This window comes from Hevea brasiliensis, chromosome 12, assembly GCF_030052815.1.
Source record: "Hevea brasiliensis isolate MT/VB/25A 57/8 chromosome 12, ASM3005281v1, whole genome shotgun sequence".
Taxonomy (NCBI): Eukaryota; Viridiplantae; Streptophyta; class Magnoliopsida; order Malpighiales; family Euphorbiaceae; genus Hevea; species Hevea brasiliensis.
This window is the reverse complement of record NC_079504.1, coordinates 11,209,656-11,224,491: the sequence shown is the minus strand read 5'-3', so window position 1 is coordinate 11,224,491 and position 14,836 is coordinate 11,209,656. Positions and strand designations below refer to the sequence as shown.

The 14,836-nt window shown below is 33.3% G+C and overlaps 2 protein-coding genes across 5 annotated transcripts; one reads left to right on the top strand and one right to left on the bottom strand.

Annotated features, from left to right (window-relative positions):
* Window positions 1–273: 273 nt before the first annotated feature.
* Window positions 274–2,031, top strand: LOC110637255 (caffeic acid 3-O-methyltransferase). Its single transcript, XM_021787288.2, has 4 exons — window positions 274–840; window positions 967–1,277; window positions 1,379–1,443; window positions 1,539–2,031. The coding sequence occupies exons 1-4, from the start codon at window positions 404–406 to the stop codon at window positions 1,833–1,835; spliced, it is 1,110 nt and encodes a 369-aa protein (XP_021642980.2). The 5' UTR covers window positions 274–403; the 3' UTR covers window positions 1,836–2,031.
* Window positions 2,032–2,460: 429 nt separating this feature from the next.
* On the bottom strand, window positions 2,461–11,621 carry LOC110637248 (PHD finger protein EHD3). Of its 4 annotated transcripts, XM_058131111.1 has the most exons (7): window positions 11,464–11,600; window positions 11,220–11,307; window positions 10,715–11,037; window positions 5,528–5,704; window positions 5,090–5,422; window positions 4,207–4,296; window positions 2,461–3,783 (listed from the first exon to the last, which is right to left on the bottom strand). In XM_058131111.1, exons 3-7 carry the CDS (start codon window positions 10,958–10,960, stop codon window positions 2,875–2,877), a joined length of 1,755 nt encoding a protein of 584 aa, XP_057987094.1. In that variant the 5' UTR covers window positions 10,961–11,037; window positions 11,220–11,307; window positions 11,464–11,600; the 3' UTR covers window positions 2,461–2,874. The 4 variants fall into 4 exon arrangements, with proteins under 4 accessions (XP_057987094.1, XP_057987091.1, XP_057987092.1 ...); XM_058131108.1 differs by lacking the exon at window positions 11,220–11,307 and having other exon boundaries at window positions 11,464–11,621; XM_058131109.1 differs by lacking the exon at window positions 11,220–11,307 and having other exon boundaries at window positions 10,715–10,962; window positions 11,464–11,617.
* Window positions 11,622–14,836: the final 3,215 nt, after the last annotated feature.

Sequence of the window (14,836 nt, the reverse complement as noted above, 5' to 3'; positions counted from 1 at the left end):
TTTATTTATATTAAATTATGCATGAATTCAATACATAAGCATGTGAAACTATAATTTAATAAATAAATTATACTATATATATATATATATATATATATATATATATATATATATATTATATTTTGATAATAATTCTAAAATAAAATTATTAGGTGTAAGTGAAGCAATAATATTAATGTTTTTTACATCCTTTCAAAAATTATAAAAAATGAATTTCCACTTACTTATGTGAGAGAACAGTACACAGGCTCCAGGCGTTGCCACCCTCAATGTTAAAAGCATGAAATCGTAGTTAAACAAAAAATTCGACAAATAAATTTACTTCTCTCACTTTCTTGTATTATATATAATAACTAGATCCATGATTTCTCGGTAGTTGCATGCAAAGCTATCTGGCAAATTAATGAGCGGTGGTTCTGAGCAAGGCAATTCAGCCTCAGTTATGTCTGGAAGCAACGATGAAGAAACATGGAATCTAGCCATCAGCCTAGCAAATGCCGTTGTTCTTCCAATGGTACTAAAATCAGCTCTGGAGCTCAACATCATCGACATCGTTTCCACACCTGGGAACACTGGTGCGTCCCTCTCAGTATCCGAGATTGTACAACGGATTCCGGCTGCGAGGAACCCAGATGCACCTATCTTACTGGACCGTATGTTGCGTGTTTTGGCAAGTTATGATATAGTGAAGTGCTCGTCGTGGGCCAAAGAGAATGGCCACATTGAAAGATTGTATGGTCCCGGACCCATATGCAAATTCCTTACCAAGAATCAAGATGGGAGTGGATCTGCTGCTCCTCTTTTGTTGATGTACCACGATGAGGTCTTCATGAAGAGCTGGTACGCACTCTAGCTCTTTGTTGTGTATTTCCTGCCATATATTTGCTGCTTCTTCAAATCTTCTTGTTTCTTTTTTCCGTATACCTGTTCTTCTAGTGATGATCTGATTCCCAAATATCATGATAGGTCCCATTTAAATGATGCAATACTTGAAGGTGGATTTCCATTTACCAGAGCCTATGGAATGACGGCATTTGAATACCTAGGAACTGATCAGAGGTTCAATAGGCTATTCAATCAAGCTATGTCAAGCTACACTACCTTATTGGTGAAGAAGATCCTTGATGCTTACAAGGGATTCGATGGCCTCAAGTTGTTAGTTGATGTGGGCGGTGGTACAGGAGTTACTCTCAATATTATCACTTCAAAATATCCTCATATTAAGGGCATTAATTATGATTTGCCCCACGTATTAGCCCATGCACCTTCATATTCAGGTACCAAATTTGAGTTCTTTGGTATCTTTTGTGAAAGGTAGTTGGGTACGCCCAATATATTATATCAAAACAATAAATAAACACTCATATATATATGGCAGGAGTGGAGCATGTTGGAGGAGATATGTTTACGAGTGTTCCAAAGGGAGATGCAATTTTCCTGAAGGTGATCATCACTGTCTATTATTTAATTTATTTTGTATATATTCAACTTAATTAATGGCTGTAGAACTTTTGTTCATTTGTTAATGAACCTTGCAGTGGATACTCCATGATTGGAGCGATGAGCATTGCTTGAAACTTCTCAAGAACTGCTGGGAAGCGCTCCCTAGTGATGGTAAGGTGATTGTTGTGGAGTCTATTCTGCCGATGGCCCCGGAGAATATTGTCTCTTCACACATTGTGTATAAGCAAGATTTATTCATGTTAGCTCAAACTCCTGGAGGCAAAGAGAGGACCCAAAAGGAGTTTGAGGACTTAGCCTTGAAATCTGGCTTTTCAAGTTGTGAAGTTATATGCTGTGCTTACAACAGCTGGGTTATTGAGTTCTACAAATGAGCTAGAATGTTGATCTTGATTAAATAAACATGTTTTGCTCTCTGCAACTCATACCACACAGAAACATGTTTGTGTTTAGTATCAATGGAATAATGGGAAGGTCACTGGCTATGTATTTGCTCGTGTATGTAATAATTGGTGGAAGCTTGAATTTCACTATCTTTTAATTAATCTGCAATTTAATCCTTCAGATCTATTTTTCCGCCTTCTTAACTTCCAGAATTGATTTTTCATTTGAAGCACAAGGAGGCAAACTCAACAGACGCATATGCAGAAACCAAACTAAATCCAACAAGCAGCCTATGACATATATATATATGTTTTATAAAAATTCTTTAGCTCTGCCCCTAGTTCAATCCTTAATTTTCTTTTATTCAAAAAGTTTCCAATATGCTAGGGAAGAAAAACAAGCCGAAGGGTATAAATTTCAGTTAGATTAAAAACAATTGATCTTCCTTTCGTATTGAGAAAGTATATTAAAAATGTTCATTTTGGTAGTCTTTTGATAAATACAATGGTGCAAACGATGGCTGTTATCAAATCAAGCCAAGTTCAGTAACTCACTGAGGTTCACCTTCACCAGCTAATCGAGTGACTCGTGTAGATAAAGAGGAAGAAGAAAAAATAGCAAAAAGAACAACTAAGTAATTCATTCCAAATAAGAAAGAATATTACATGTCAAAAATTACGAGTATCATTTTTCTTTCACTATAAACATACGCAGTTTCTTCATTTTACAACATTCCCTAAGAAACATCCCTTTCCTTTCTGCAAAATATTCTGTATTAAGAAGATTACTTCCAACAAACAGACCTAATGATTCCTTGATCCTTAAAACTACATTTCTGCGTTTGGAATTGGCAACTAGCAAATACACAAGCCTTGCAGTCCGCAAAACCTAGATTTTACAACCTAACAAAAGATTAGTCATCCATAATGAGGTAAAAACAAAATTCTTGGCACCAGTTATACAACATCAAATCATTCCTGCCAAAAACAATGAATTGTTTTACTCTTGTCTCCTAAGAAGTCATGTATTTCAAACACCAGCCAACTTTTCTTCATATAAAGCTGCTTTTAGAAGCATGTCCATTGGTTCCCTATCTTTGACTGATTCCTGTTCACATTTCTCATCCAGTTTCTCCTCGAGATTCTCACAAGCTCTTTTACCTGCTTCAATTTTCCTTTTCATTCTATATCCCCGTTTCTCATATGCCCTCCTTGCCTTGCGTATTTCCTTGATTTTCACATCACATTGTCTGCAGAACCACTTCCCTTTTGGTACAGTAGTACGTGGCGGATTCATGCAATACATGTGATAAGCATTATCACAACCATCGCATAATACAATCTTAGTATCATCTTTATCAGTGAGGCAAACTCTACATAGACAAGAAGGGCAATACCAAAGTGGACCATGCGATTTTAACAAGTTAGTTGTCAAGCACCTCACATGGTAATACTTGTAAGGGCATAAAACATGCTCACATATCCTTAGCTTTTCTCCATTTTCCACCTCATTTCCACAGAATTTACAAACACAGACATTTTTACTCCCTGCTGGTGGTTGACAAAAATCATCCCCAGTACAATTTGAAGTCTCTTCAAACTCGCTGAATATTTTTTCAATTGTTGAAGATACCTTTTCATCACCAGCTTCATCACATAGGGTCCTGGGGGCATTCAGCCTCTCGCACACTACACAATTCTCATGGGGAGATCCCATTCCTACTGCTGTGCAGCTCGCGCAGTACCAACTTTTTGGGGGAATCTCTTTGACAGCAGGTTCAATACAGGATACATGGTACATTTCCTCACATGAATCACATACCAGACAATCCCTCCCGTCTGCTTTGTCCCCACAACGCCAGCAAGTGCAGACACTATATACACCACAACTGTCTATTTTCTCTGATTTACAATGAAATTTAAATTCCCGGGTACTGAACTGTTTTGCAGCCAAGAAATGTAAACTATTTCTCAGAACCAACTAAATCAGTTACTAAAACAAAATCTAAACATTATTGCTATAAATATTCACCCATATTCAAATTACCACATTTAAGTAGCATAAATTAATGATTCCATGCAATTCAAAAAAAAAAAAAAAAAAACTGAATTCATTATAATGAAACTAAATAATGGGATAATTCAACCTAGGAACAATTGTCACTCTTTCATCATCAGAAACAACTAATTAATTTGGTAATTAGAAGAAAACCATGACAAAATCCATGAACGTGGTAATTTTAAACGATGCAGATTTTGTACAATGTTTTAATGCAAAGTTTTACAGATGGCATGGTCTTCCCCCACCCATCCCCAAAACATCTAGTATCATAGAAGAATATCTGCAAGTTGAGTATCTTACCTGTTCATTACAGCAAGTAAAAGATACATCTGAGAGGCTCTTTGCAAGAGAAATCAAATCATTACCAATTCCTTGAAGCTTTTTCCACACCTGAAAATGAGACTTTTTAAATGACTGCCACAGGAAACAGAAATAAAGTTGTCTCCGTATAAACAATTCACCATCAACAAAAATGAAACCACACGTCATGTAGTAGTTTTGATGTTTTTATAATGCGCCCTGCTATTTGAGTTTCAAGTAAGCATGCAAGGAAATTAAATTCAGCTGAACAAATTCTGACCACTGCAGGCACACAAAATAATTGACTTTATCATATCACAATTGAGAATGAAAAAGTGGTGCCAGCCAAAATTAACCAATTAAGGTTAAATTAAGATATAGACATTATAGTTGGCTTTTCAAGTTTTATTCCCATATATTGCTAAAAGGTTTTGATAATCAATTGCTTTTGTGTGTGTGTGTGTGTGTGTGTATAAATAAAATAAAATAAAGTGGAGGCAATGAGGTGGCAATTACACAAGGAATGCAACTAGAAGGCCTGCGAAGTGATTCAGCTATGAGAGTGACATTCAGTGATGAAATGGGATTTTTAGAAGTACGGTTCTCCACAAAGAAATAATATATTGCAGGCACATCAGCATCTGAAATGTCGACCTCTCTTTCAAATTTCATACAACTCAAAAAACATTGTACACATTAACACCATACTATATAGGCAAGGTTTAAAAACATGTCAGTGCATCAATACATCAACATAATAATAAAGCAAATCCATATATTCAACCATAAGTTTTACAAAGCAATAAATTAAGCAAAGGCATACAAGGTATATAAACAACAGACAAAGTTTAACTTTGTAAAGAAGGATCATTGCACAAATCACCAGTTGAATATCCGTAAGAAAAAGTGAAGGTGAATGTTCATAAACTCCATCTTTCATCCTTATGTTTATGAGACTCAAGCCTAAAAGGTTTTCAGCCTTTGTTTCTTGGAAATTATCAACCAGTAGCTTGCACAATAAGGTGAACTTTTCAGAAAGTATAATATTAAGTAAAGCATTCTGGCACATCTCAGTGACAGGACGATGAGATGCATTAAAAGAGTCATTAGATGTGACATCCACATCCACATGCTCTTTAGCTGCATGAGTTCCATTAGGCATCCACCTTGCTTGTGAGGAGGGCTTGTGCCTATCTTTGTCACAACTATCAGATTCCTATAAAACAACCAAAAATTCAAACAATAATACAATGAAACTAAAGGACGGCAATTGAGACAGCCAATATCATAGAGATACATCCAACATGGTAGCAGCACAAACCTTAACTGTCATCAGAAGCGCATCTCGGATGCAACCCTGAATACCACCTTTGTCATTTTTTAATGACTGATAAATGCTCTCAAGGACAAAATTTCGGCTCTGCTTGTGTGAAACATCATTTGAACCATCCAAAGAAGTATGTTTTTCAGGAAGACAGTCTGGTGTCTCATTTGCAGTCTACAAGAAACCACATATAGCTAGATTACAATTAAAAAAATAAAAAAAAATCAAGTCAAATGCAAACATATTTTAATAATATATCTTGTAAACAACAGTAACTAAAAAACAAATATAGTATGAATTCCAAATAGGCCCTTATGACCCAGTAGTCAAAAGATAAATGGCCAAATGAACATTTGAGGCTTTTTCTCCTTTTTCTGACATAATAATTTGAATGCCTGCATAGATACCAAAACTTCATCATTTTAAACACCCATATCCTATAGTGTAGTAATAATTAATAAGCCTCTATATGTACCATTTGGTTACCAAGAATGAAAGAGTGGCAATAGGAATAAAGTCTCAGCGCCATTCCCAGTTTCTAATATCTAAATATAAAGTAATAAAAAGGCCTATTTCATCTCATTTCTTCATTCTTTGATTCTCATTCCTGGTCTTTCATTTCCAGTGACCAAACAGCACTTAAATGCTTTACACTCATTCAAAAGAAATATCATGCAAAAAACTTCAAATTTATGTAGTTATTTGTGGAATGAATTCTATAGTGCATGATATTTGTGAGGCATACAAGCAGTGGGGAGAGGATGTACAAGAGACAGGATAAAAAGAGAGGTCAACTGAGTGGAAGGGGGTCACATGTCCTAGTGGAAAGAAGTTGAAGGACCAAGTGAAAGGAGGTCACATGTCCGACTGAATAAAGTAGGAAAACCATGTAAGCTCATCAGAAGTTCAGAACAGGAAACAAGCGAGATCAAGAAGGATATTATGCAGTATAATGGGTTTCGTAACTACAAGAATTTACCATTAATTTATTCTTATCAATCCCAGAATTATAAGAGTAGATTAAGCCATTTCCAGATCAACTGTAGTTTCTAATTTTGCCTTCTAGCATATATGTTTATACCTGCAATCTAAATAAGAAGGGCATGGAAAATTTTCAGATCATAATTCTTTTCTTTTTAACAAAGGTTGCTAGCTACCTCATTGAGCTTGTAAGGTTAGAGCTCACAATCAGGTACCATAGGCTAGGAGAAAAACAAGTGGAAGTTCCCCTTTGTTTACGAACATCCAATGATGCTGATGCAGAGCATTGCTTTGGGACAAGGAAAAAGTTGTAGATTTAGTTTTTAATTTTTCTACTCTAATTTAGGTTTAAGTTTTCTATTCTATTCACGACTTAGTTACTTTTCTATTCTAGGTAGGATTTGTTTATTCATATTTTAATTAGGACTTAGGTTTCTTCCTATTTTATTAGGATTCATATCATAGTTTAATTGCAGTCACGGCTACTTTCAAAATTGCGGTCACGGGTAATGGAAATAGGTTGGCAATGGCCTTAACGTAACAATAATGGCCTATCGCTATACAAATGTTTTTAAAAAATTTGCAAAATTCATGGAATAAATAGATACTTAAAGATATAATTAAAAATTAAAAAATACAACTAAATAATATGCATAAATATATCAAATAAAGACATTAAATCCATCATTCATAGACATCATTAGTATTAATAAAAAAAAAAAGGCCTTTACGACTGTTACCCTTTACATAATGGCCGTAACAGCCCTTACAGCTGTAATTTTAAAAAACTGTTATATAACGACTGTAAAAGTAACATTTAGCTTATTTTCCCATAAATACTAGCCGTTACGTTTTCTAAAACTGTGATTCCTATTTTGGATGTAACTAAACTTCCTACTTTAGCTAGGATTTATATTTTCCTAGTTAGTTTAGGAATCTAAACTCCATACAAACACCCCTAGAATTCATGTAACTAAAGCTTAGTTTTCGGTCAATATAATTTACACAAGATTTATTTTTCTCTCAACACTTCATTTATGTATGAGTGTGTATTTTATTAGAATTTCCTATTGCATTAGATGGTAACAGAGCAAAGAAATCGCCCCAACTGAGATGGCTTAATTTGATGGAGGTAGTGATTATAATAATTCTTGCAACAGTGATCGGGGAGCTAGAGCCCTTGACCATAGAGAAAAAACATTGCAATGATGGGAGCAACATCTAGAGCAACAGATGGATCTCGTATTAGGGCGCATAGAGAGACGCTTTGAAGAAATTGCATATCGTCTTGGTACCCTGGAAATTAATACCAACAGGGATCGGAATGATGATAAAAGGCCAAGAGATGGTGCAACTCATGGTAACTCTATCAATAGATCTTTTCCTACATGTAGGCAACATGTCTACTATTAAGATTTAGATGAGGAAGATAATTACGAATCAATCAAGTTCAATAGGCATCAACGATATGGAGATTATAGGTAAGGAGGCGCATATGAATATAATGAAAGAGAAAGTAAGGATTATCAGTTAAAAATTGATATTCTTTATTTCTATAAGGATCCCATATAGAAGAATTCTTAGATTGGGTAGCAAATGTAAATAGATTCCTTGACTATATGTACATAACACCTAAAAGGCGAGTCAAATTGGTGGCATGTCAGTTAAACGGTGGTGCTTCTACATGGTAGGAGCGGCTACAATCTATAAGGAAGCGAGAAAGAAAAGAACAAGTTCATACGTAGTACATGATGCGGTACTTGTTACAATAGGAGTTTTTGCCTTATTATGAACAAATTTTATTACAGGAGAAACAATATTGTCAACAGGTGAATAACACTTCCCACATGGAGAAGACTAACGTGAAACAAGAAAGTAATGGACGCAAGGAGCTTCAATATTCAACAACGCAACTTCAAGTAGAGAAGTCTAAGTTTGAAGAATCTGAGCTAGAAGCTTTGGTTGTATTTCCTTTTGCTATAATTAAAGATGAACATCTTGACGAATATGTACTAAGGAACGAAAATTATCTCCTAGAGATTTCGATGGAAGTTGAGGAAAAACAATCTATGGAGATGGTATTGAGATTAGAGAAAATCAAGTCATAGTATTGAGATTAGAGAAAATCAAGTCATGGAGATGATAAGAGATTGAAAATTTATCTAACTCCTTACTTCTTATTCATTTTATTTGTCCAACTGTTTTGAGGGTTACAAAAGAAAATATGAAGATGCTTGCTTCAATTTTGCGTAATTCACCATTGTTGACATGACCAAGAAACAATGTGGTGTGTTGATTCAATACAGCTTTTGATTCTTCAACACTTCAAAATCTGAGGGCGAGTTTTAAGTGGGGGAGAATGGTATGCAAATTGTTTGCTGAATATTTTTGGATCATTGCCAATTGTTCTAATTCAATGATGAGTTTTTTTTTTTTCAAGTGAGAGAGTATGATGCGGAGCTTTTTTTTTTTTTGTGGGGGGGATGGAGAAAAAGTTGTAGATTTAGTTTTTGATTTTCCTATTCTGATTTAGGTCTTAAGTTTTTTATTATATTCAGGACTTAGGTATTTTCTTATTCTATTTAGGATCTTAATGTATTTTCCTATTCTAGGTAGGATTTGTTTCTTCTTATTTTAATTAGTACTTAGATTATTCCTATTTTATTAGGATTCGTATTGTTGATGTAACGAAACTTCCTACTGTAGTTGGGATTTATATTTTCCTAATTAGTTTAGGAATCTAAACTTTATATAAACCCATAGAATTCATGTAATCGAAGATTAGTTTTCAGTCAATGTAATTTACACAAGGCTTATTTTTGTCTCAACACTTTCTTTATGTATGAGTGTGTGTTTTACTACAGCTTCGCGCTGCGTCAAATGCAATCCATAACACAGGACCATATAAGGTTTAAGAAATTTAAATAGCCTATATAGGATTCAAAAATACATCCTTTGAGCAATAATGTGATGTGGCATTCTCTCATTTAAGCAACTCAGTTACTACTATATTCTTTTACCCTTAGCTATTACTATTATGCATTAGAAATCATTTTCATATAAATTACTGTACATTTTATTTCAAAGATGTATGTCTCACTTCACTCACTAAGACACACGCCATCACCTTGTGCCTGATTGCCTAGGCCCCAAGAACCCTTGGTGCTTAAGCGTACCCAATGCTTTTTAACAACAATGGATCTGCCAATGCCACTACAGAAACTAATACTAGCCTTGCCTCATTAAAAACACTTTGCTTTGTTTGGACCATAACATCTAGCAGACACCACCAAAAAAGAGAATAAAGAAATGGAAGGCTATTAACTCTAACAATAAAAACATTATATTTCAATATGATACAATAAAATAACATCTCTTATTCCTATTTGAAACTAAAATTTATGGAGATTTCCTTCTGTCCAGAAAGGGGAAAGGAAAGCTTTCAAGATGAATTAAGCTGTGCATCTCACATATCAAGATTAGTGACTCCACCATTTCAGTTGAATAACAAATGTCTTTATGAATAAAGGAGAGGGTTTTTTTTCATTGCACATATCCCTTCAAGTGAAAAGAAGTCCAAGATTTTGTGATTGCAAAATAAATGAACAATCATAAACTTGAAACTTTAAAGCAACATGACTGACCCCCTTGCAATGAACAGTAGGCAATCCACCAATATAACTACAAGAATGTACTAGGATTTAGGAGCAAATATAGCGTCACGCTATTTGAACATCACAACTTTTGCGTTTCTCTCTGCAAGATAAACATTTTTAATGTTCCCGCTACAACCAAACTGCCAAAGCCACTCTAAGCAACTAGCTATGTACAAATACACTAATGCATTTTTTACAGTTACAAACCTCAAGGAAAATCTCCTTAGGTCTAAAGCTTTAGTTGTTATTCTGATTCATACCAGAATTTAAACAATTCACATTTTCTATGTACATAGAGTTCTTGAGATAATTTTTTCCATATTTGTCCAAGCAGTTTGCCATGTTCAATGTCCTTATCACAAAAATCTAAAGTTTTAACCTTGAACCAAAAAAATCTAGCATCATCATCTTAACCCTGAATAAACACAGAGAAAGAGAACAGAAAATCCATTTTGTCAATTGATTAATATGTATTTCAAAAAAAGAAAGAAAGAAAAGAAAAGCGCAATCACTTAAGTTTTACATGGACACATCAGTAGAGATATACCTCGTCTGCCAATTTACTAGCAGCTTCCACAGAACCTCTCCCATCCTCTTGACCTTTACTCTCTGAGCTCGACTTAGTGTGTTTTCGCCTCTTGTAAGTTCGAAAACCCTCACCCGGCCTTGAGCCGCAATCACCACTATGCTTTCCAATCCTAGACCCAAAACCATTGATCACAACTTCAGTTTTCAAGCACTGAACGCTCTCTGCTGTGATGTCACCATTGCTTGTTCCCTCCCCGCCACCCATCTCTAAATATCACAAAGAAAAGCCAAGATAACAATAACACCCTAATTTCGAGCTTTCAGCACCAAATTAGGCTTTCGCTGCAACACCCACATTCAAAAGAGTCAAAATTCAAGTGAATTGTCAGATAAACAGATACTCAGAGCAGAACATCAATTAAAAAAACATAAATTAGCAATATTTTCTCCAATAGAGTTCACATAAATCCAAGTTATCAGTTTGGTAGCCGAGAAAACACAGAAAAGGGGATAAGACAACGAACCTAGCATCTAACCACTACTGCTGCTTTCATTTTCTCAAGTAAAATTAAGCCAAATTCTTGAACGAGACTTCAGTAAGCTTACATTTAGCTGTTATAGTCCAAAAATTTGTAGGCTCAATAGCAAATTTTTTTTGTAATTTTTCTGTCTTTCTTGACATTTTCTCAGTTACCAAACAGAGCACAAAACATAGAAAAAATCAACAGAAAATCAAATAAGAAAGAAGAAAGAGACAAGGAATCATACAGGAATGGAGATTTCTGAGCTCTAGAGAACTGAAACCCTAAAATCTGACAAGAAGAAGAAGAGCTGGTTGGTTTGAGGGAGAGAGGACTTGGCAGTCAAGTTGCTGGTCTTATCCGTCCGTTCTTAAAATATTTAGAACAGAGTCCCTTTGTTTTTGCTCTTTTATTTCCGCTTTTTTTATTCTAATTTTCATTTTTTCAATTGATTGGGCGAAATGTGGGTCGGATCCTGAAGTGGATACCCCGGAGCATCCGTTGATGTGACTGACACGTGGCAGTCCCTTTATGAGTTCAGGGTTGTGAACTTGGGTCCGTCATTGCAATTTCCATCCAACCCGATTGTGAATTCCCGCCTCGCGCACGCCCAAACTTGACGAGATAATTTTAGGTTCCCGCTCCTCCGCGATAATAATATAATATTAAATATATTATATATTATAATTTTAACAAATAAAATATATAATTATTGATATATTTTAAAATTATAAAAGCTATTAATTAATATTATTTTTTATATTATTAATAAATAATATGGAAAAAATAATAATTTATTAAAATAAATTTTTTAATAACTTATAAAATAATAAAAATTAAAAAGAGAAAACTCATTCTCAATCCACTCTCAACTTGAAATTTATTTTTCCTTTCTCGGTACTTGGGGCTTGTTTTATAATAAAAAAATAAGAAAAAATAAATAAAATTATAAAAAAAATAAAATTTTTATAAAAAATAAAATTATTATTTACCTTATAAATCTTTTTATATAGAAAGTAAATGATAAGAATGATTTATTTATTTTCATGTGTTTTGATGAGAAGTAAAGTGAGAAGATAAAATCATAATATTTTTTTTTATTATGTTCATATTAAATAAATAAAATTATCATAAAAAATAATTATTAAAGAAAAAAAACATAAAAGGAAAATAAAATAATTAATATTATTTTTCACTTTTTTTGCTCAATTTGGATGGAAAATGAAATGGCTTAAAATTCTATTTGACAATTTTTGTCCTTTTTTATTTTTCTTCTCACAAAATAGGAGAATTTTAGCTTTTAATTTTTCTTTTTTTCTTTTTTTTTCATTACAAAGTTTTAATTGTACTTATCATTACAACACTATACAAGCATTCTAATTTTCGCAAGAAACCATTACAATATGCTCTCAACTCTTTTTCTCGTCTCTAACCTTCCTTTTGGCGCTGCTCTTCATTTTGCTCCTCTGTACTAATGAGATGAAAATAAAATTAAATATCTTAAGTATTTTCAAATTTTAAAGCCCATTTTATGTCTATTGAACATGGTTTAGGGTTAAAATTATCAATCTCTATAAATCATGTATTTTAGATGAATTTTGAAAATTATTTCGGGTTCTATGTTTACATTATTGTGCATAAAACTTGGTAATCAAAATATTATATTTTAATGTTAAAAAAAAAATTACTCTCCTATTGTTTCTTAATTATATTTTGTTGGGATATCCTATGATAGGTTTCTTTGCCATTATTATTATTATTATTATTATTATTATTATTATTATTATTATTATTATTATTTCTTTGAATGTGGAATTAAGCTTTTATTGTTTTTCTTGTCTTCAAATGGTGAGTATGTTTTCCTTGTTGCATTTAGATTAATGTAACAGTGAAATTTTTGGAGTTATGTCTTCATCAAGGGCTATGCATTCAACGCCACTTGAGAAAGGTATTTTTTCTTGAAAAAAATTGTTAAAATTTACTTTCTTTTTTTTCATAATTTTACTATACTTTCTTTTTTATTTTCATATATTATGATACAGTTACTTATTTTGTTGTCGTTTAGTATAATAATACCTTATGTATGTGTAGTAGTAATTTCATAATTTTTCTTTTTTTCTTGGTAAAAGAGATGGGAAAGGAGAAGCAAAATCCTTCAAGTCAACCAAATGCAAACAAATTTGCTAATGCAAAATGGCAACCAGAGATAGTAGAAACTTTTATTGAGATAGTGTGTGAGCTGTTTAAAAAGGTTTTCGATCTGGGTCTCATTTGTCAAAGGAATGATGGAGATATGTATTTACTACATTCCATAATAAGACCGGATTAGATTATGACAAGGTTTGATTATAAAATAAGTGGAATTGGATGAAAAAAAAAATAGAGACTTTTTCGCGAATTAATTGGCGAAGAAATTGGCCTATGTTGGGATGTTAATAAAAATACTATTTCTGCATTAGATGATTGGTAGAGGGAAAAGATTAATGTTAGTTTCTATTGTGCATAGTGGAGACATTTGCTGATCCATGTTTTGATGCATTCAATTATGGTATCTTTGATTAATGCATTTAACTTTTATTATTTTATATTGTTAAACCATTGCATGAAAAATTTCGAAATCAAGGGTACCAACAAGATTGCTTGAAAAATATGATATAGTGTTTATGTACACGGTAGCTATGGAGAGGGTATGCTTGGGCCCCATCCATTGGTATGTTATTAGATGATAATGTTGATAAAGCACATAGTGAGGATGCTATCTGATTGAAAGAAAGTGGTGACTTTGAGAACAAATCTAATTTTCTTGAGAACTTGGATCAAGTTATTCACAATGACTCCTAATGCACATAAAAGACTCGCAATAAAAAAGGTAAAAGAGTTTATATGTCAAGGAACCAAGGTCAAAATGGTAACAAATCGAAAAAAAAAAAAATGAAAAGCCAATCAAGTAGACCAATTGAGTTACCACAACAAATTGATAGATTGGTTGCCAATGTTAAGAGCAAAGGCACTATTACTCCTAAAAAGAATAATTTACCTAGATTTACCATTTCTAAGGTATATGAGCAATTAAATGCCTTACCAAAAATTAAGGAAGGAAATGAGCTCTGGTTGTTTGCCACTAAACTTTTAGAAATCAAGTCAAAGAGGGAGCTTTTTGCTTCCATTAAAAAACCTAAAGCAATATTAACTTGGTTGAAATATCATCAAGCTAAGGCTAACATGTAAACATTTATTTGGCAATAATGTGTTTATTGTTTGTTGTAGTTTTGTTATATGTAGTATTGGTTTGTATGATGCATAATGGTGCCTTTTTATAATTTGTACTTTATATTATGTAGAATGTGTTGACTTTTAATAATGGATACTTTGTTTTGATAATATTTGGCTTACTTTAGGTACATTGTTTTGATAATTTGTATTATATACATTGTTTTTTTAAGATATGGAAAATGATGTGCAACCTGCTAGTAATGATGATGAATATGAGGAAGAAGCATTGTAACACCCCCATTTGTATAGCCTGGTATATTTCACTGTTCCAGTGACCGGTGTCGGTCCGGACAATTAAGGAAATTAGAACCACATCTAAGACAACTAGAGAAGCTATAAACACAAAT

Bases quoted from the DNA above. Each gene is read 5' to 3' on its own strand.
- LOC110637255 (XM_021787288.2), top strand. From the start codon at position 404: ATGAGCGGTGGTTCTGAGCAAGGCAATTCAGCCTCAGTTATGTCTGGA. The intron at 841-966 runs GTACGCACTCTA...ATATCATGATAG, and splicing joins GAGGTCTTCATGAAGAGCTG to GTCCCATTTAAATGATGCAA. The intron at 1,444-1,538 runs GTGATCATCACT...TGAACCTTGCAG, and splicing joins GAGATGCAATTTTCCTGAAG to TGGATACTCCATGATTGGAG.
- LOC110637248 (XM_058131108.1), bottom strand. From the start codon at position 10,960: ATGGGTGGCGGGGAGGGAACAAGCAATGGTGACATCACAGCAGAGAGC. The intron at 5,705-10,714 runs GTATATCTCTAC...GGTTTCTTGTAG, and splicing joins CTAGTAAATTGGCAGACGAG to ACTGCAAATGAGACACCAGA. The intron at 4,297-5,089 runs GTGATTTGTGCA...TCTCATTTTCAG, and splicing joins TTCTTACGGATATTCAACTG to GTGTGGAAAAAGCTTCAAGG.